The 21,486-nt window shown below is 42.2% G+C and overlaps 1 protein-coding gene and 1 long non-coding RNA gene across 2 annotated transcripts in view; one reads left to right on the top strand and one right to left on the bottom strand.

The window, feature by feature from the left end:
* Positions 1-21,486, top strand: part of LOC131839280 (uncharacterized protein C3orf20 homolog) — a 121,051-nt gene that overhangs the window by 95,502 nt on the left and 4,063 nt on the right. The window contains exon 13 of the mRNA XM_059186555.1: positions 2,867-2,983. Coding sequence (XP_059042538.1) covers positions 2,867-2,983 — 117 coding nt within the window. The remainder of the gene's footprint in view (positions 1-2,866; positions 2,984-21,486) is intronic.
* LOC131839281 (uncharacterized) lies at positions 4,536-12,843 on the bottom strand. Its single transcript, XR_009356908.1, has 2 exons — positions 8,026-12,843; positions 4,536-7,025 (listed from the first exon to the last, which is right to left on the bottom strand). It is a non-coding gene; the product is annotated as an uncharacterized LOC131839281 (long non-coding RNA).

Below are 21,486 nucleotides of genomic sequence, written 5' to 3'. Positions count from 1 at the left end.
TAATGTCCATTAAATCCCAAGGGCTCTGATATACTTGGTGCAGACAGTACCTGCCATCCCCCCAACCCCATACCTGGCATCCGATAGACACTGAGTAAATGTTCACTGAACTGATCTGAGATGGCAAAGTCAGAATAAGATCAAGAGAGCCGATATTTATTGAGCACTTACTGTGTTGCAACCACTATTTACCTGAAATACCATTAAATTCTCAAAAGAGCCATAAATGGCTGGCTTTCTGCATTTGAGTCCATTGAGTGCAGGTCGATACCTGAGACAGGACAGATAGGTCATTTGTTCAAGTTTCCTCAGTCAGGTAGGGGTGGGGGTGAGAGTTACACCAGGGCCCATGCTCTTTAGCACCATTCTCTGCCATGTAGCCTCGTGGAGCAGGAAAAGCAGTGGCTAAGGGGGGCAAGAGTGGAATCAAATGAGATGAATGGATTGGGAGGAATGGCACATATCCCGCATCTCAGAAGTATGAGCTTGGGCATGCTGAGGCAGAAGGCATGGCAGGGGCCCATGTGTGTGCTCAGCAGGAATTGTGAGGGCCAGTACAGCTGATAAAAGGAGCCATGCCTGGCTGACCCCTTTCAATAATGAGGAAGTAAGTAGATACAAGTAGTATCTACTTGAGGATGAGGCTTTTTTGATAGCACAATTCTGTAAATTTATTCATTCAGGTGATAAACATTCACTGAGCTCCTACAATATGCTGGGAGTGGGATAGCAACTTGATAGAGAAAAATGAATTAGAGCCTGATTGTGTCCTCAAGGAAAAGACAATCCAGAGAAGAGTCACAACAGGTGACATGGTGACATGAGTGCTAGGTCAGAAGTATCAACAGAACATTTAGGCAAGAAGTGGCTTGTAGGACTAGTAAGACTTGTAAGACTTAACTGAGTGAATATTTCCCACAAACTACGTTTTTGAAGGCATGTTGGAAAACTACACGTTGGAACACAAGAAGATAGCAAGTTGCAGGATGAACCTGGGAGGTGGGAAAGACATCAGTATTGGGGGGGGGGTGCACTTTGAGGGAGTTAGCAGCTAATGAAGGTTGCAGAGATCTAACTCTGAGGTTCAGTAAGGAACCCCAACTCTCCTTGAAAAGGAAGAGGAGCCATTAAAGGGTTTTAAGCAGAGAAGTAATGTGAAGAGATTTTGTATTTTAGAAGAATAATTTTGACAGAATGTTCCAGAAAAAATTAGAATGACAGAGAGACCTAATACCGCATTTACTCAGGTGAGAAATGGTCAGGCAGTGGCGGCTGTGGGAGTAGAAAAGGATGCTAAGTCTGAGTTGTAGTTAGAAGCAAGACTCTGTAAGATTTTATATGTTGGGTGAGGGAAGAATTTAAGATGCCTCGCAGCTTCTTGCTTGCACAGTTAGAAGAAGAACAGTACCATTTGTTGAGGTAGGAAATTCAGAAGGATGAGGATAAGAAATGTCTGTTACCTATTACCTATTACTACATAACAAACCACCCCCAAAACTTACAGTCCTAGTACAGCAACTGCATATTTGCTCATGACCTGCTCAGAACTATCAGGGATGACCTGACACAGCATTGGCTGGGCCAGTTTGAGTACAGCTGGACGATTCAAGAAGAGCTTCATTCATATGGCTGGCAGGTAGATCTGCTGGTATTAGGCGCTCGGCACTGGCTATTGGCCAGGGACCTCTGTTCTCCTCATGAGGGCCACCTTTCTAAGAGTTATTCAGGTTTCCTCACACCATGATGTCCATGTTTTGAGAAGGAATGTTCCAAGAGGTGAAGATGGAACCTGGAGACCTCTTAAGGCCTGGTCTCAAAAGTTATACAGTATACTCTTGGTCATAGCCTATCACAGGGCCAGCCCAGATTCAAGTGGAGTGGAAGTAGACCTCCATCTCCTGATAGGTAGAGTGCAATCTTTAATCCACATAAGAATGTTCAAAGAGGGATGCCTGAATGGCTCAGTCACTAGAGCATGGATCTCTTGATCTAGGGTCATGAGTTTAAGCCCCACATGGGGCATAGATCTTACTTAACACACACACACACACACACACACACACACACACACACACACACACACAGAGAGAGAGAGAGAAAGATGAAAAATTCAGATTGGGCATGTTGAGTTGGAGGTACTAGAGTGTCATCAAAATGGACACATCAGGAAGTAGGCAATTCAACTGACAAGTCTGATACTCAGAGGAGAGCACTAGCTTTGGAAAACATTTGGTGCACAGAAATAGTAGCAAAAATTATGGATTACCCAAGGGGTATGTGAAGAGGGAGTGAAGAGCAGGAATCTATTTTAGATATTCAGATTTTATTTTATTTTTTAAAAAAATTTTGTGTATTTGACAGGCAGAGATTACAAGCAGGCAGAGAGGGGGGAAGCAGACTCCTGCGGGCTCGATCCCAGGACCCTGGGATCATGACCCAAGCCTAAGGCAGAGGCTCCAACCCACTGCGCCACCCAGGTGCCCCAGATATTTAGATTTTATATATTTAGAGGTCAAGTAAAGGAAAAATTGTGCTTGACCAAGACTGGGATGGAAGACACAGAGAAATAGAAAGAAAACAGAAGGGTGGGACCACAGAGGCCCAGGAGAGAGTTCGAGAAGGAGGACTGTAGTAATTTCAAATCCCTCAAAGAGTTCAAGAAATAGAAGAAACATGAAAATGTCCACTGGCTTTGGCAATACAGAGGTCTTTGATGAGTTTAGGAAGAAGGCATTCCTAATGGAGTGATAGGAATAGAGTCTAGAATTGTTGGCTCAAAGACGCAAATACTGCTGAATGGAACAAAGGATTTGTTACCTGGGATTTAATGTCTTTACAACTTTTTTTTTTTTTTTTTTTTTTTTAGAGTTGTTCAGATTCATTTCGATTGCTCAAATATGACATCACCTCTGCATGTAAATTTACTGGGGGCAGTTGTCCACTTCTGGTTCAAAGGCACAATGTCATTCCAGGAATATTTTTGGTACGTGCTTTGAGATATATGACTGTTTTAACCAACCTACTATGTTGTTATACGTCAATGATGTTGTGTATGATGCTTGTGTGATTTAGAGATTATTCATAAGAAAGAAAGGAGGGGGCGCCTGGGTGGCTCAGTGGGTTAAAGCCTCTGCCTTCGGCTCAGGTCATGATCCCAGGGTCCTGGGATGGAGCCCCAAATCGGGGTCTCTGCTCAGCAGGGAGCTTGCTTCCTCCTCTCTCTCTCTCTCTCTCTCTCTCTCTGCCTGGTCTGCCTCTCTGCATACTTGTGATCTCCGTCAAATTAAAAAAAAAAAAAAAAAAAAGGGAAAGAAAGGAGAGAGTGAAAAAATAGATAAGCTCAAATCACAGCCTTCTGGGCTTCCCCCCTGACTATAGGTCTTCTTAGAAGTGCAGGTGGTTATTCTTCTAAATGTTGGATTATCATTGCAATTGCTCTAATGAGGTTAAACATTGAATACTCTCTTAACACTGAGGTGATCAAATCCTCTACCTCATGAGTTGATATGTGATTATAAATGCTAAACTTTAATTCTTGCCTTTAAGAAGCTTATAACCTAATGGAGGAGATAGGATACATAATATCCATATCTTAAGGCTGAACAGAGTGACTGCTTTGACTGAGACAGCCCAGTATGGTAGAAAAAGCAGAAACTTGGAAAATCAACAAACCTGAGTCCAGACCTTGGTTCTACTATTTGCCTTTTCTATCCTGGGGCAAATTACTAAGCCTCTCTGAGCCTGTTTCCTCCCTTACAAAAAGAGAAAATGATAACCAACTCATAAAATTGTAAAAATTCAATGAGATAATGTGTATGAAGTGCTCATTTCAATTCCTGGTATATCGTGAGTACTTATTAAATGATAATTCCCTTCCACCAATTTTTCAGTTCAACAAATGTGTATGGAATGCCTGTCCTGTGCCAAGCACAATATTGGTTCTGAGGATACAAATTTTTTAAAAAGCCTCAGTCCCTCCTGCCAAGGAACTCCTAGGTCAAGGGCAGGGCGGTGCAGACTGTGGCTTCCTGAGAGTCATGAGATGTGAGCTGAACCTTGAAGGGGTTTTCATACAGAGAGGTAAAAAGGAGAGGGAATTTCCAGAAAGAATCAGTGTTACTAGAAAAGGTAAAAAGGAAAGGCTGAGAACATAAGAAATCTGGAGAGAGAGAGAAAGAGTAAGCGAGCATGCATGTGGCGGAGGGGAGCGGTGGGGAGCAGAGGGAGAGAGATTTTCAAGCAGGCTCTATGCCCGGCATGGAGCCTGATGCAGGGCTTGGTCTCACAACTCTGAGATCAAGACCTAAGCCAAAATCAAGAGTCCAGCGCTTAACTGACTTCACCACTCAGGTTTGCCTGAAGACCCGGTTTTTAGTCCTGCACCTTCTGCTATAACCAGTGGTATATATTTGGGTTGAGCTCATCTGGAGGTGGAGGAGACTAGATTAGATCAGTGGCTCTCACTGCTGGCTCCTGCCTTAGCTGCATGAGCCTTGGTACAGTCAAATCAGAATTCCTGGGGAGGAGACTCAGCATCAGCTTTTTCCATCAACTTTATTATGATACATTCTACATACAATACAAAGCACTCACTTTACTGTACAGTTTCAGAAACTTTTTGACAAATGTGCATACTCTGCCTCCACAATCAAGACAGAAAACATTGCCACCACCCCAGAAAGTTTCCTTCCACCTTCATCCCCAGACAATTGCTGATCTGCTTTCTGTCGCTATAGATTAGGTTTGCCTTTTCTAGAATTCATCTAAAAGGATTCATATAATAAGCATTCTTTCATTGGGCTATTGGGAATATCAGTGTTCCTTAAAAGGTTCCTTGGAGGGACCCCTGGGAGTCTTAGTCTGTCAGGTGTCCAACTCTTGGTTTTGGCTCAGGTGGTGATCTCAGAGTCATAAGCTTAAGCCCTGCATTGGGATCCACGCTTAGTGGAAAGTCTGTAAAAGTTTCTCTCTGCCCCTCTCTACCCTCGCTCACTCATGCCTTCTCTTTCTCTCTCTCAATTAAACTAAATAATTTTTAAAAATATACATGCATACATACATACATACATACATACTTCCCCAGATGATTCTAATGAAGAACAAAGGACTGGATGCTCTCTCAGGGTCTTTCTAGCTAAAAAAAAAAAAAAAAATCATGGTTTCATCTGCATGCCTGAGGTACTTTATAAGAATTGCATTTTAGGAGTAGTAAGAGTGACTGCCGTCATTGTAATAATTATGACAATGCCAACCCTAATGTTCATAGAGCTTTTACAATATGTCCAGGCCCTGTGCTGTTGTTCATCTGTATTTTCCTACCTAAATCCCCACAGCAGGGATTAACCGCCAGGGCAGTAGGTGCCAGTATTATCCCTGATAACAGAGATGGAAACTAAAGCTTAAGGAAACTAAGTGACCTGTCTAAGGCAAGGAGCTAGCTAGCGAGTGGTGCAGTTAGGATTCAAACCCAGATTTCCCTCCAATAAACAGATTGCTTTTAATCAAGATGCTAGAAAAGATCCTACCAGGTGAAGTTTCAGCTTCCAGGACTGTAGAAGTGTAAAGTGATACCAGATGAATGCTTTCAGTTTGTTGATGCATTCCAGCCAGAGAGAAGAAACTAATTTAAAGGTACATTTAGCAAGAAAGGCTTGAGGCAAAGAACCTCTCACCTTAATATGAAAAGTAAGCCAGTTGGCCGAGGGTGTCAAATGGCAGATAAGACTAAAGAGACTTGGGGCGCCTGGGCAGCACAAGTTAGTTAAGTGTCCAGCTCTTTATTTCAGCTCAGGTTGTGGTCTTGGGATCGTGAGATGGATTCCTTCCTTGGGTTCCATGCTCAGTGGGGAGTCTGCTTGAGACTCTCTCTCCCTGTCCTTGTCCCTTTACCCCGGCCCCTGCCAATTCTCTCTCTCTCAAATATATAATAATAATACAGACTAAAGATACTTGGGGGAATGAGATGGGTCAGAGGCTGCATCCATGCGTATCTTTTGACATATATACAAAATAGAGATAGCAAGAATTGTTCATCTACTGACATCATTCTAGTAAAGTGAATAACCTCAGATCACCCAAAAAAAAATATTTAGTTTTCAAAATACACATCCACTGTCTCTTTGAACGATGAACAATAAGTCTTATTCTGTGGTAGGGAAATCTTCCCACATACTTGGCAGGTGATCATATACCTCCCTCCTTCTGCAAGCCTGGTTGATCCTGTGTCTTGGCAGACTTGCTTGGTTGGTTATAGTCTATGCTTCCTATAAATTTCCTAGTGGTTAAAACAAAACAACAACAAAAAAAAACTTAGGCACAATGAAAATATATGTCCTCCTTATATTTGCACTCATCCCAAATCAAAGTCTCGTCAGCCGAGATCCTCCCAGCTCCCTGTAAGAGAATACATGAACACTTAAAACAAACAGGTTCCTATTTAAATGCTGGCTTGCCAAGCCAAGCCAAGATCAAGGCTCAGCCTCAGCCCGCCTAGTGTCTGTCCACTGGGTGACAGTGTTGATCTGTCTGATACAAATGTGCTTTGTCTCTGGGCCAGAAAACTCCGGGAAAGATTGCAACCAGATGGCTTTCTGAGGGCCTTGGGGAATGGCTCTGTCTTTCTTCTCCAAGTATGGCAGAATCCTTGTTTTTCTTTATTTTTCTAGGGAAAATGTGAGGTGTAGAATTGTTCCAGTTACCATGTTGGGCTGGGTTTCTGTGCAAAGTGGTACAGAGAGCGGATCTGATTGTCCATAATAAGTAAACCTATATTTTCTTCATAATGTGAGAAGGCAAAAAAGCATTGTGAAAACTCAGCTGAAAATGCACTTCAAGCTGTTCACCTAGATGCCATGGGATGGATTGATTCTTTACCCAAGGTGTTAACTCTTCCACGAATGGGCTGGTGTCTGCGAAGAGTGTTTCCCAGGGCTCTGACGAGGGGCAAGGTTGTCTGTGGAGTACTGTTTCCAATTTGCTGGGGCACGGTTTGTGCATTGTTCTACCTGTTCCAACGTGATCCCTGTCTTCAGGAGGAGAGAGAAATAGTTAAGTTAGAGCAAATACTGTAAGTCAAGTAAGACTTGACGTGATCAGTAGAAATGATGGAGTTAATGTAAGAGAGCAGAGGGAATAATGGAACCATCCATATTCCCACTTTAAAAGGAGAAGGCCAGAGAGTGAGTTGAGTGTTTGCTTCAAGATGCTAAGAGGGCTGGTTTGGGCAACGGTTCTCTTCCACTTCTCCTCCCCAAGATGGAAAGGACAATGATTTAAAATAATGGGACTCTTAAGTGAGCAGTACAGCAATGTTAATGTCATACTCTGCTTCCAAAGTTTTAAAATAAGTTTGAAAGATTAGAATAGAATTACCAGTTTGAGAAATTATACCACAGAAACTTTTTAGCACCTAAAAGGGTTTTTTTTCCCCCTCCTTTGCTTTACATGATATTGTTTGGTCTAATCTATTTGTGCTGATAAGTTAGCACATTTATATTTTATTACATTTAACAAAACTTTGGGGAGATATATATATATAAATGTTTACAAAATTAGTGTTTGTACAGTCAATTTATGATAAGAGAGTAAATATATGTATGTATGTATATATATATATATACACACACTTAAAAATACAGTAAGACTGCAGTAGTAATTTGTTAGGGAGTTCTGTTGGAATTCTGAGACCTTCAAGTCTGGGTTAGAAATCCAAACAGGTTGTCTGGCTGTGTGAAGATGGGGCTCTCATTCTAGGGCTCACACAGACATTGAGCAACACAGGGCAAAGGTGAGCGGTGAGTGACCCCCGTCTCTGCTCTTTGGACATTTCAAGGCCTCTCTGGGCCTAATCGACCACACCCAGGCAGCATGGGCCTATTTCAGGCAAACTGTCGCCACAAATATTATGATATTCCCTTTGGTGCTAGTATTTTCTACCCAGCAGGGGTCTACCATTTCATCCTCAGAATGAAAGGATTTAGGAGAGGTGCTCACAGCAGAGGAAGATGAGCACTTTCTGAGACTCACCAGAACAGAATGGATTCTCTCAGGGAGCAAAGCCAATGGGCAGCATGTCCCAACGTGTCTGCCTGCTTCCCCAGCGAGGCTCAACGAAAGCAAACAGAGAATTGGGTAGAGGCGTGTACACCCACAGAAGCTCTAGAACATGCTCTCTGTTGATCTCTGCAGACACGAGCACAAGATGCGTTCTTCCTCCAATTTCTTTATCTTCTTCATTCTCTAGTGAAGGTCTTTGGAGGCTTATGTGGCCACTCTGTGAGACGCCAGCACCACAGATAATTTGAGAAGAGTGTCCTCATGGTAAAATCTGATTTTTTTAAATTAAAAAAAAAAAAGCATAAAGGAGAAGATAAAAATCATCCATGCTTCCTGCTACCCAGAAATAAACACTGTTAATTGTTCACTGTCTATCTTCCCAATGTCTACACATACACACACACAACCCAAACTAGAGTCTTGAGGCACATATAACAATATATTATAAGCATTTCCCTAAATAATCAAGTATCATTTCTATATTCTTTTATAGCAGCATCATTTATGTAGGCTAAATAATATTTCAGTACAAGGCTGGACCGTGATTTATTATTTACTATCTCTTTTGTTGCTGGGCACCAAATTATTTTAAAGAAGAACATTTTAAAAAATAGAGCGGTCTCCCAACAACATAGATAGAACTAGAGAGTATAATGCTAAGCAAGATAAATCAGTCAGAGAGAAAAATACCATATGATTTCACTCATGGAATCCCACTCATGTGGAATTTAAGAAACAAAACAAATGAGCAAAGGGGACAAAAAAGAGAACAAAATAAGAAACAGACTCTAACCTAGAGAGAACAAGCTGGTGGTTAGCAGAGGGGAGGAGAATGGGTGAAATAGGTGATGGGGATTAAAGAGCATACTTACCGGGGCTCCTGGGTGGCTCAGTGGGTTAAAGCCTCTGCCTTCAGCTCAGGTCATGATCTCAGGGTCTTGGGATCGAGCCCCACATTGGCCTCTCTGCTCAGCGGGGAGCCTGCTTCTCTTCCTCTCTCTCTGCCTGCCTTTCTGCCTACTTGTGATCTCTGTCTGTCAGATAAATAAATAAAATCCCCACACATTGGCCTCTCTGCTCAGCGGGGAGCCTGCTTCTCTTCCTCTCTCTCTGCCTGCCTTTCTGCCTACTTGTGATCTCTGTCTGTCAGATAAATAAATAAAATCTTTTAAAAAAATACTATAATAAAGAGAGCATACTTACCATGATTAAAATAAAATAAAATAAAATGAAATAACTAGAGCTGTCTAATGTGGGAATGCAGAGCTTTGCAAAGCAATGAGCTCTTCTTTTCAGAGGCTAGAGTATAAGTTTTGGAGGGATATCTCAGAAGGAATTGCTACCTTGAGTGGATGCCTTCTTTCTATTTTCTAGCCCCATTTTTCTTGGCAATTATTTTTCTGCCCAGGTTTCACCCTCCTCCTCTGTGCTTCAGTCCCATTTTAGTCTTCATTCTGACTGTCTCTTTCCTCCTCCTTAGTACCAAATTCAGAAATCACTGACTGCATATCTGTCCCTACCGTAGGCTTTGGAGCCAAAGAGGAGAGTCCCTTTTCTGGCCAAAATGACCAGGTACGCTCTAGACCCAATAAGCTTTTCTGTTTAATACTCGAATAGCTTGGTATCACATCATAAAGTTATACCAAGCCTGTAATGTTCTTTAAAAATGGGATACTATTTTTAAAAAATGAGATACTGTTTAAGATGGGCATGAAAAAGAGTTGACAGAAGACATTTTAATTGTGTCTAAAATAAGAAAAAACCTTCCAAGGAGATGCCCTCTATGTACAGTAGCATCAGTATGTGTACATAAAGACTGAAATTCTGTCATTAGTTATAAAGTCTAGCAACATTGTATCAGTCCCTTGAGATCTTCAATTCTGCTTTGATCTCATTTGGGCTAGGAGTCTACTCTTCTGATTTTTGTTGCATCCTTTACAGTGGTTACAAAATCAGTGTTTGTACAGTCAATTTACAGTAAGAGAGTAAATTTAACATTTAGAACCCAAAAATCTAAAGGGTATCCCTGTTTCCAAAAGCCAGTAGGCAGTTTTCATTCTCTACTTGGGAGCCCATTGTGTAATCTGTGTAAATAAGATGAAGCCAGTGATTTAACTTCAGACAAAAAAAAAAATTTGTTGGATGTATTTCAGCAACTCTTATTACCAAAGGGAATAAGCCACATTGTCTTAGGAATTATGTGTTTATAGAAAATTATAAACACAATTCTAAATGCCTCTAATGAAACAGTGAGTGGCAGAACTTCAAACTGAACCAGCTGATGGACCCGTGACTGCTTTGTGACATGCTGATGTGCCCTTTCCTCAGCTTCTCCCAAGCTGGCTGTGACTGCTTCCTTGCACCCCCGCCACGGTGCTCTCTGTTTAGGGTAGAACACCTAGGTTTTAGAAAAAAGACCTTTGAATCGGAGTCTTTGCTGGATATTAAATTTCTTTAGTGAGCCCCTTCCTTCCCTAAGCATATGGTTTTCTCCTTTGACATTGGATTGGGCTCAGATTTAGTACAAATGACTCATGGCAACTCTTATTAAATAATGTTTTCATTTATAAAGCATTCTGTATATCTCATTTGGCTCAATTCTTATAACAATTCTGTGAAGCTGGCATGCCACAGGATATTTTCTCTCTTCCTGACCAGGGAACTGAAGCTTGAGTGGCAGAGGGGCTTATCCATTATTACACAGCTCATCAATCCTGGGGTTGGGTTAGCAACTTTCAATCCAATACTCTGTCTACTATACACAAAAGAATAAAGAGAGGAAGTGTAAATTGACGCAGCTGCTGTGGGAAACAGTACTGTGGTTTCTCAGAAAATTAAACAAAATTATCGTATGATAATTTGATAATTAACCAAAATAATTGGAAGCAATGATTTTATCATATGATAATTTGATAATTAACCAAAATAACTGGAAGCAAGGACTTCAACAAATAATTGTTTTAGGGGAGCATTATACACAAGATGGAAAATACACAAGATGGAAAATTCCAAACATCCATTGACAGATGAAAAGATAAACCAAATGTGGTATAGACATACAGTGAAATGTTCAGCCTTAAAAAAGAATGATCTGTTCCCTAGGATAATATGTGTTGTATGATATGTGCTGTTTGATGATTCTGATATAGACAATAACATCGATGCACCTTGAAGACATTATGCCAAGTGAAGTAAGTCAGAAACAAAAAGACAGATACTCAATGATTCCACTTGTATGAGGTCCCTAGACTAGTCAAATACAGAGAGACAGTAAGAATCATGGTTCCTGGGGCTTTGCAGAGAGGAGAAAGGGGAGTCGTTGCTTAATGGGTACAGAGTTTGATTGGGATAATGGAACGTTCAAGAGAGGATGGTGGCGATGGTTGCACAAAGATGTGAATGTCCTTAGTAGCACTGAACTGTATGCTTAAAAAGAGCTAACACAGTAAATTTTGTTACATTCTCCCACAATAAAGAGAAGAAAGGAGAGGTAGTGTGTAGGAAAAATAGCAAACCTTTGATTATACCCTTTGTTCTGCCCCTGACTTGTTAAGTGACCACAGGTAATTTACCTCTCTAGTCCTCCATTTCTTAATCTCGGTATTGGGGGATGGGATTAGATAATCTCCAGGCATCCTCCTAATTCCAACAGTCATCAGAAAACTGGGTTTCCCACATAAAGTATTATATCATCTGCAAAGAGTGAGAGTTTGACTTCTTTGCTGATTCAGATGCCTTTTATTTCTTTTTGTTGTCTGATTGCTGAGGCTAGGACTTCTAGTACTATGTTGAATAGTAGTGGCGATAGTGGACATCCCTGCTGTGTTGCTGACCTTAGGGGAAAAGCTCTCAGTTTTTCCCCATTGAGAATGATATTCGCCGTGGGTTTTTCATAGATGGCTTTGATGATATTGAAGTATGTACGCTCTATGCCTACACTGTGAAGAGTTTTGATCAAGAAAGGATGTTTTACTTTGTCAAATGCTTTTTCAGCATCTACTGAGAGTATCATATGGTTCTTGTTATTTCTTTTATTAATGTATTGTATCACATTAATTGATTTGCAGATGTTGAACCAAACTTGCAGCCTAGGAATAAATCCCACTTGGTTGTGGTGAATAATCCTTTTAAGGTACTGTTGTATCCTACTGGTTAGTATTTTAGTGAGAATTTTTGCATCTGTGTTCATCAAGGATATTGGTCTGTAATTCTCCCTTTTGATGGGATCTTTGTCTGGTTTTGCAATCAAGGTAATGCTGGCCTCATAAAATGAGTTTGGAAGTTTTCCTTCCATTTCTATTTTTTGGAACAGTTTCAGGAGAACAGGTATTAATTTTTCTTTAACTGTTTGGTAGAATTCCCCTGGGAAGCTGTCTGGCCCTGGGCTCTCTTGTTTGTTGGGAGATTTTGGATGACTGCTTCAATTTCCTTACTGGTTATGGATCTGTTCAGGTTTTCTATTTCTTTCTGGTTCAGTTTTGGTAGTTTATATGTCTCATTTATTCCAGATTGTCAAATTTGCTGGCATATAGTTGCCCTTAATATGTTCTTATAATTGTTTGTATTTCTTTGGTGTTGGTTGTGATATCTCCTCTTTCATTCATGATTTTATTAGTTTGGGTCCTTTCTCTCTCTCTTTTTTTTTAATAGTCTGGCCAGGGGTTTATCAATCTTATTAATTCTTCCAAAGAACCAGTTCCAAGTTTCATTGATTTGTTCTACTGTTGTTTTGGTTTCTACTTCATTGATTTCTGCCCTGATCTATATTATTTCTCTTCTCCTGCTGGATTTCAGCTTTCTTTGCTGTTCTTGCTCCAGCTCCTTTAGGTGTAGGGTTAGCTTGTGTATTTGAGACCTTACTTGTTTCTTGAGAAAGGCCACACATTTTCCCCTCAGGACCACCTTTGATGCATCCCAAAGATTTCAAACAGTTGTGTTTTCATTTTCATTTGTTTCCATGATTTTTATTTTTTTTTTTAAGATTTTTTTTAAATTTACTTATTTGGGTGGAGATCACAAGTAGGCAGAGAAGCAGGCAGAGAGAGAGGAGGAAGCAGGCTCCCTGCTGAGCAGAGAGCCCGATGCGGGGCTCAATCCCAGGACCCTGAGATCATGACCTTAGCCGAAGGCAGAGACTAACCCACTGGGCCACCCAGGTGCCTTTAAGATAAAATTTTATGTCATATTACTTCAATAAAAGAAGAATGAAAGTGACAATATTAGAGCACCCCAAAAAGTGATTAGAACAAATAGGGGTCAGCAGGCTGGGAGCTGTGATCTGTCAGGGGTGAGGCTCAGGTGGGAGATACAGATGGGGATCACTTGAGGATCTGTGCTGCCACTTGGTCAGAGTAACTGTGGTGCCGAATCTTATCACTCAAACCTGGGATGTACTGTCATTCTGACTGTCTGTCTCATCAAATACTCTGGTTTGTTGTTGAACAGTTGGGGCTTGCTTCCATAATAATGTGGAGCTGTTGTTGAATTAAAGGACATAGGGCTCAGAATTTGTCTCCTTACCAGTGGGGAAGGATGAACTGCAAACAGGAAAACCAGCTCTTTTGATCTGGATCATGAAGGAGTCAAATCACAGAGCATTCCTGGTTAAGGCCACCTCTGGGAATGCTGGCATCCCTCAATGTCTGCCACGAGTCTCCTGCAGACTCCCAACATTCTTTTCCACAGACTCAGTGACTATCTCTGTATGCTAGTGACACCCCCATCTCTAGCCCTATTCCCAGTTTCTCACCTGAGCCTTGGACCCATATACCCATATGCCTCCTGGACCGCCCCACTTAGAGGTGTTTTAGGGAGTTCAGAGTCAACATATCCAAGATGAAATCCACCTAGATCATACAGGGTAAGGTAGAGAAGGCATGAGGACAGTTGTAAAAGATGAGACTAGGCTGGATCATGCTAGGTCTCATGAGTTATGATGGGAAAGATAAGAAATGGAGGAAGGGGAGGGAGAGAAAGGGGGAGGAGGCAGGGAGGAAGGAGAAGAAGAGGAGAGAAAGGAGGAGAAGGAGGATAGGAGGGTGAGGAGGACGGGAAGGAGGAGAAGAAAGTAGAGGGCAAGGAGGAGGGATACAGAGAGCAGGAGAAGCATGAACTTGATCCTAAGAGGAATGAGGAACACTGAAGTATTGTAAAGAGGGAGGACCATGAGTGTATATCCATGCTTTAGAAAGCTCACTATCAGTTGAATCTAGATAATGAATTGGAGGGAGACGAAACTGTGGGCTGGGAGAACTTTGAGGGAGCTTTTGCGAGAGAGGAAGGAGGCAGTGGATCCAGAGTGGGGACTCTGCTTGGGCCCGAATGTTGGAGGGGAATGGTGTGCCTCAGTGGCCATCAAAGTGATACCAGTGAGGTTGCCTATAATCCTAGGAAAAGTCTAGGGAAGAGAACCACTGTGTCCTGGTCACTGCCTGAAGAGTCCACCTAAAGAGTCTCTTTTTACATCAAACCTTCTTCGTTCCTTCCTTATGCAAAATATTGAGTGCCTACTATGTGCCAAACACTATAAAGTAAGTGAGGGAAAAGAGTGATGACAAGACAGAGGAACAGGATCAAGGGATGCTCTTGCATGCCCCAGCATGCTGCTTAAAACGTTCTGGGTTTTGTTTTAGTTAGGGAGACTGTTTGCTGTAAGAACTCACTCAATCAGTCCCTCCTTCCCTCCCTCCCTTCCTTCCTTCCCTACCTTTCCTCTTCCTTCCCTCCCCTCTCCACTCCCCTGCCCCCCAACAAATCACCAGAGTACAAAGTTGTTATAAACCCTCATAAGATCTTAAAGGATCCCGGTGTGTCCCTACATATGGCAAATGTATTTTTGCTGAGATGTATTTTTGCATTTGATGAAGTCCTGATTAAGTGTTTTAAAAAGACCTCTTGGATGCACCATGAAGACACGCTAAATGAAAGAAGCCAGACACAAGTGACCACATCTTGTATGTTTCATGTGTGCGAAATGTCCAGAATAGGCAGATCCTTGAGATAGAAAGTAGATTAGCTATTTCCAGAAGTAGATGGAGAGGAAATGAGGAGTGACTTCTTGTGGGCATGGGCTTTCTTTGAGGGGGCTGAGTATGTTCTGGAATTAGATGGTGGGTTGTACCACCTTGTAAATATACTAAAAACCACTGAATTGTACAATTTAAAATGGAGATATAATGTTCATATAGCCTTTTTTTTTTTTTTTAAGACCTCTTCTCCATGCTACCCTCGAAAAAAATACCAAGAAGGATAGAATGTAGTGAGAGACCAAGGCTAAGGGTCATAAAAATTATTCCTGCTGTAGAAATGACTTGGGTTTCATGTGGAGCTATACTAAGAGTACAGAAACTGGAGAAGTCTTGGATTCAGCCAGCTCACATTCCTGTGTAAATTATTCTGCACCAACTCTCAAAGCCTTCCTTCCTTCCTGAATGTCTGAATGTACCTTCTAATCATAAATACAGTGAATAGCATAAGGTAGTGATCAGTGAAAGAAACTGATGATTTTCTAGTTTTATCCCCTGCTGTATTTTATGGGCATGAAGGCATTTATTTTGTTTCTTAATTAAGTATCTTTGGTCGCAAGCAACAGAAACCAATTCTGGCTAATATAAGGGATAAGGGGGGTGGTTTTGGAAGGATTTAGGGTAAGCCACAGAATCAAAGACAGACTTTATTAGGTCCTTTCCTAAGACCACAGCCGTCGCCTTAGCCAGGGCAGCCAACAGTCCTCAGCGGCAGTCTCGGCCACCGCCACCAGATGGCATCAGCTCTCAGTGGCATCCACCTCAGTCTGTCCTCCCCACACGGTCCTGGAGAGATCAGGTCTAATTGGCCTAACTTCAATCACATGCCCAATCATATGCAAAATACGCTCAGAGATCATGTGTGTAGCCACGAGCTTTAGTTTTGGGAATGTCTTCATGTGTGCATATCCAGATTCCAAAGTGTGATATGAACAGAGAAGCATAGCTATTGTGAGTTCAATGATTTTGAACATTGCTTTATGTATCATGTTTCCAGTTGGGAAAGCCATGTGACCCTTCCATCGGTGCTCTTACTGGGTAAAGTATTGAGAATGAAATTGCTCTTTATGCTTCTAAGTAAATTACATGGTCACCACGTTCCCCTGCCCGGTAACATAGAGACTGGTAAAGACAGTTGAGGAGATGAGGCTTAGCACAGGGAGAGGGGGATGCAAACAGCTTCAATCTTAATACTTACCCCAGGAGGAGCTATAGAAGGTGGGCTGCGGAGATGTAACTACTTACAGCTCTTATGGGCTCCTATTTCTCCTCTAAGGGAAACAAACAAACAAACAAACTCTAAGGTTTAAGAAAATAATTAACCTGAAGAAAACCAACTAATTATGCAATTATAAATAACTGAAATTTTCATTCTGTTTTCTTTACAAATCTAGCGCCTCCTTAAGACATGGCTTTGAAATCTTTGAAGTTAACTTTAAGTGTGTGAAAACAAAGAAAAATATCTAGAAACAGCTGGTTTAGGTGTGTCTGGTTTGACTCTGAGGAATTAGAATGCAGGTTCTTTTGGCTAGGAGGCTTCTCCTATCACACTGTATGCATGGGACACCTGCCTGGCCTGGTTGGTGAAATTGGGGACCTCTTAATTTTTTTTTTTTTTTAGATTGATTGATTTATTTGAGAGAGAGAGGGGGGAGGATACAGCGGAGCGAAAGTCTTAAGCAGACTCCCTGCTGAACATGGAGCTCATGGGGCTCCATCTCACAAACCTGAGATCATGAACTGAGCCCAAACCAGGAGTCAGACACTTAATGGACTATACCACCCAGGTGCCCCTGGAGTAGGCAACTCTTGATCTCTGGGTTGAGTTCAAGCCCCACTTTGGAGGTAGAGTTTACTTTTTTTTTTTTTTTTAAGATTTTATTTAATTTGTCAGAGAGTATACATAAGCAGGGGGAGCAGCAGCCAGAGGGAGAGGCAGGCTCCCCACTGAGCATGGATCCCCTTGTGGGACTCAATCCCAGGACTCTGGAATCATGACCTGAGCTGAAGGCAGACACTTAACCGACTGAGCCACCCAGGCGCCCCTACAATTTACCATTTTATAAAAGTTGCATGCAGAAATTCTCCTATGACTATATGGCAAGTCAGAAGAGCATGTGGTTATCAAAATTAGTTTAAGAATTATTGATCACACTTACTGGTAAGATACATGGATGTTGTAATGCTGAACTTCAGGGAAAAGTCACGATGTTATAGAGAATGACTAATCACAGAAGGGAAGTGAAACTCCTTAGTGTGGATTAATTTATAACTTCTCTCACCAAATCCTATCAGCCAAATTAGTTGTAGGGACAACCGATCACCCTATTGTCTGATTTTAGGGGCATATTTGATCAGGAGCTTTTATATTTTCTATCTACAATCCTAAGAAGCAGTTTTTCTTATAAAAGACCATGGGAGTAAAACCAGTACCTACCAAAGAAATGTGAAGCTCTGGTTCAGTCTGATACCACAACAGTTACTTCAAAATCAGGAAAACCTTATCCTTTCTGGAAAGACTATGAAGTTCCATGCTTTAAAACCTAAACCAGGGGCGCCTGGGTGGCTCAGTGGGTTAAGCCTCTGCCTTTGGCTCAGGTCATGATCTCAGGGTCCTGGGATCGAGCCCCGCATCAGGCTCTCTGCTCAGACGTGAGCCTGCTTCCCCCTCTCTCTGCCCACTTGTGATATCTCTCTCTCTCTCTCTCTCTGTCAAATAAATAAATAAAATATTAAAAAAAAAAAAAAAACTAAACCAGTTTAGTAGCCATTTAAAAAAAAAAAAAGAAAAAAAGAGCAGTGATCAAATTTTTGATGAAGTGAGACCATAAGCTTGCAGGGAGGTGGGGTCAGAAACTTGAGTTTGAGTCTGAGGTCTATGACTTCTTCTGTGGTTTACCTCAGTTTCCTCATCTGTAAATTGGGGAGAAAATCACCGATGGATGTTGTGAGGATGGGATGAGTTAGCATGCTGTACCACAGCACTCCAACAGGGTCTGGACTTAATGGCTAGATTTAAGTATGTGCAGTCTGCACCTGTCACTCACAGGGTTGACGCAAGGCTAATTGTTCAAGAGGAAGATGTTATGTTCAAATGATAATGTATGTTTAAATGAGAAAATGTATTTTAAAACTATTGGAAAACCAAAAATATGACGTTATTATTTTGAGGAAAGGAAGTTACACTCAGACATGGGTATAGAGCTGTCTTTGAAGCTTTTGATTAATGGTGGTGGTGGTGGTGTGTGTGTGTAGAAGTAAGGGGTTTAATAGGTTCCTTAGCTTTGTTGAGCCCCTGCTCTGGTTATTTGGTATTCCCTAGGTCACAGCCTCTCCTTCCCTCTTTACTTTTTCTAAGGGCAGCAGTCCTCCTACCTGGCCATTCAGCTGCGGAGCTTTTTAAGAAATACAGACCTTGGGGCACCTGGGTGGCTCAGTGGGTTAAAGCCTCTGCCTTTGGCTCAGGTCATGATCCCAGGGTCCTGGGATCGAGCCCCACGTCAGGCTCTCTGCTCGGCAGGGAGCCTGCTTCCCCTTCTCTCTCTGCCTGCCTCTCTGCCTCCTTGTGATCTCTCTCTCTGTCAAATAAATTAATAAATAAATATTTTTTTTAAAGAAAGAAAGAAAGAAAGACAGACAGACCGACCTCACGGGCACCTGGGTGGCTCAGTGGGTTAAGTCTCTGCTTTCGGCTCAGGTCATGATCTCAGGGTCTTGGAATTGAGGCCCGCATCCAGCTCCCTGCTCAGGGGGAATCTGCTTCTCCCTCTGCCTGCTGCTGTGCCTACTTGTGCTCTTTCTCTGTCAAATAAATATATAAAATCCTTAAAAAAGAAAGAAAGAAAGAAAGAAAAAGAAAGAAAGAAAGATAGGCCTCACCCCATGGAGAGTCTCATTCAGTAGATCTGGGTGGAGCCCAAGCATCTATTTTCTTAATAGACCCTAGAGTGATTTTTATATGTGACCAGGGTTAAGAGCAGGCATTTCACTTGGCCTCTAGGAAGAGAGGAGTGTAGCTCATCTCATGTCTCAGTAGCTCATCTTCATGTCTGCTCATGTCTCCATTGACCCTTGCTCTAGAACCTCTCTCCCAGTCCTGTGGCTTTAGAAACCCTCCATCTCTTGATGACTCCCACATTAGCATCCTCACATACAGCGTCTCCCCAGAACTCCATGTCCCTCCTGATTCCAGCGCTCTATTTCAGTATCTTGCTGGAACATTCCGCAGGCATCTTGACTTAACTTTCCCAAATTGAGCCTTTTCCTCTTTCTCTAAAACCTGCCCCTCCCCATTTCTTCCTCATTTCAGGAAATGACCCTTGCCCAGTTTACTCAGACCAAAAATACTGAAATAAATCTGGACTCCTCTTTTTTCATACCCCCCTGTAATCTGTGTGCCAATCTTGAAGCCTCTACCTTCCTGATATATCCAGTCTGACAATAAACGCCACTTCCAGGCAGCATCAACTTTCCTAAGAGCCCCGATCTGTCTCTGTGTCTGCCCTTGCCACCGCCACTGTCTGTCCTCTGTAGCACCAGCAGTAATCGATACAAAGCCTGCCTCAGATCACAGCTCTTCTCTGCTCAGAGCCCTCAGCTAGGCACTCCTCACTCCTGAGGTAAAATCCCAGATCTCTTCTAGGGGCCACAACACTTCATGTACTCAGGCCCTTCCTCTCTTCTGCTCCCCCCAACCTGCGCCGCCGCCCTGGCCTCCTTGCTGTTTCCCCCTCGGAGCCTTTACACGTGGTGCTCTCTCTGCTGACTGTCGTCCAGAGAGATGCACACTCTAGTCTCTCACATCCTCGGGGGTCTGAGGCAGCGGGTATGCCCTCAGTGGCCTTCCCTTTTGGTTCTGTCTAAAGGAGCCCCTTTCACTCCCCAGCCCTTACTCTATTTGGTTCATAGCACTTATCAGTACTTGACATCTTTTCCGTCTACTGGTTTATGATCTGATCCCCCCAGTGAGGGAAGAGGTTTTGTCTGTTTTGTTCATTCCTGCATCTTGGTGCCTAGAACAGTGCCCAGAAAGATAGATATTTTAAAGGTTTTATGTATTTATTTGTAAAGATTTTATCTATTTATTTTAGAGGGAGTGAGGCGGGCAGGACGCTGAGATCACAACCTGAGCTGAAATCAGGAGTTGGACACTCAACTGATTGAGACCTCCAGGCGCCCCAAGGTTTTATTTTTAAGTAATCCCTATATGCAACATGGGGCTCAAATTTACAACTCTGAGATCAAGATTCGCATGCTCTACCAACCAAACCAGCCAGGGGCCCCAAGTGGATTTTCAATGAATACTCTTTGAGCGAACAGACATTCACCGTTCCTTCTGTCGGGAATACCAAACCCATTTTTACTTTGCTTTGCCCCTTTCATTTATAACCAGGTCTTTGCCCCACCTTTTGGCAAGGCCCCGGGCATTTCTACAAGGCAGGAATTCCCCAGCAAAAAGACAGGTACAGGAGACCCAAAGGAAAGGAGTATCTGCTGTGAATCCTACCTTTTCTTTCACAAACCAATTTCCTAAATCCTGGCAATAATCCTATGGGGTGATGATGCTGTTTCTGTTCAATAGATAAGAAAACTGGGACCTCAAGGCATTTACACAGCTAAGAGTTGGAGCTGAGATTTCAACCCAGATATCCTGACTCAGGGTCCAAAATGGGGGAACAGAAGAGTCTGTTGGTAGAATCAGGATATAGTACAGGAGCAGGTAGCGTGGGAAATGGCCTCCTCTTTGTTTTTCTGTAAATGAGATTTTAGGATTCTTGAGAGTGTTTTGGAGGTCTCTTTATTCTACTAACATGTATCCCTTTTCTGGTCTCTACTTAAATGAAAGGGTTGCCGTCTGGAAGCATCGTGGGAGGGTTCATTAACAGTAAGTGGTGAGTGTTTGGAGGGTAGTTAGGATCTCTGCTTTCGTTTAGTCTTTAAGTCAATATTGGGTCACCACAAAGCTAACACATTGAGTTTGAGAGAGCAAGTCAGGGACTGTTTGCTTGGTTTGAGTTGTTTGGACAAGTCTTTCCATTCCATTCTGTTCAATTGCCGGAACAATGGTATAACTGGTGTGGTTTAAACGTTTAAGCTCTCACCGCAGCTGAACAGGCTAAGTAGGACCGAGTGGATCCCACTAGGTAATAAGAAGATCTTTGCAGTTTATAAAGGGCTTTTGCAAAAAAGATTCTCAAACCAGTCTGATGAGTAATAATGGACACTAGGACAGTGGTCCGGCGGGGAAGTGTCCAAAGAAATGAGATTACCAGTTTTATTATGTGAATGAACAATGTGCAGAGGAATTACTTGCCTTCTTTTAGGAATCTTGTGATTAAACTAAAATGCAAACTGAAGGGATTATGCTTCTTGAAGTGGTAATTAGGATTTCTGTGTGGTAGAAGAC

Source organism: Mustela lutreola, chromosome 8, assembly GCF_030435805.1.
Source record: "Mustela lutreola isolate mMusLut2 chromosome 8, mMusLut2.pri, whole genome shotgun sequence".
Taxonomy (NCBI): Eukaryota; Metazoa; Chordata; class Mammalia; order Carnivora; family Mustelidae; genus Mustela; species Mustela lutreola.
This window is presented reverse-complemented; position numbering and strand designations above follow the sequence as displayed.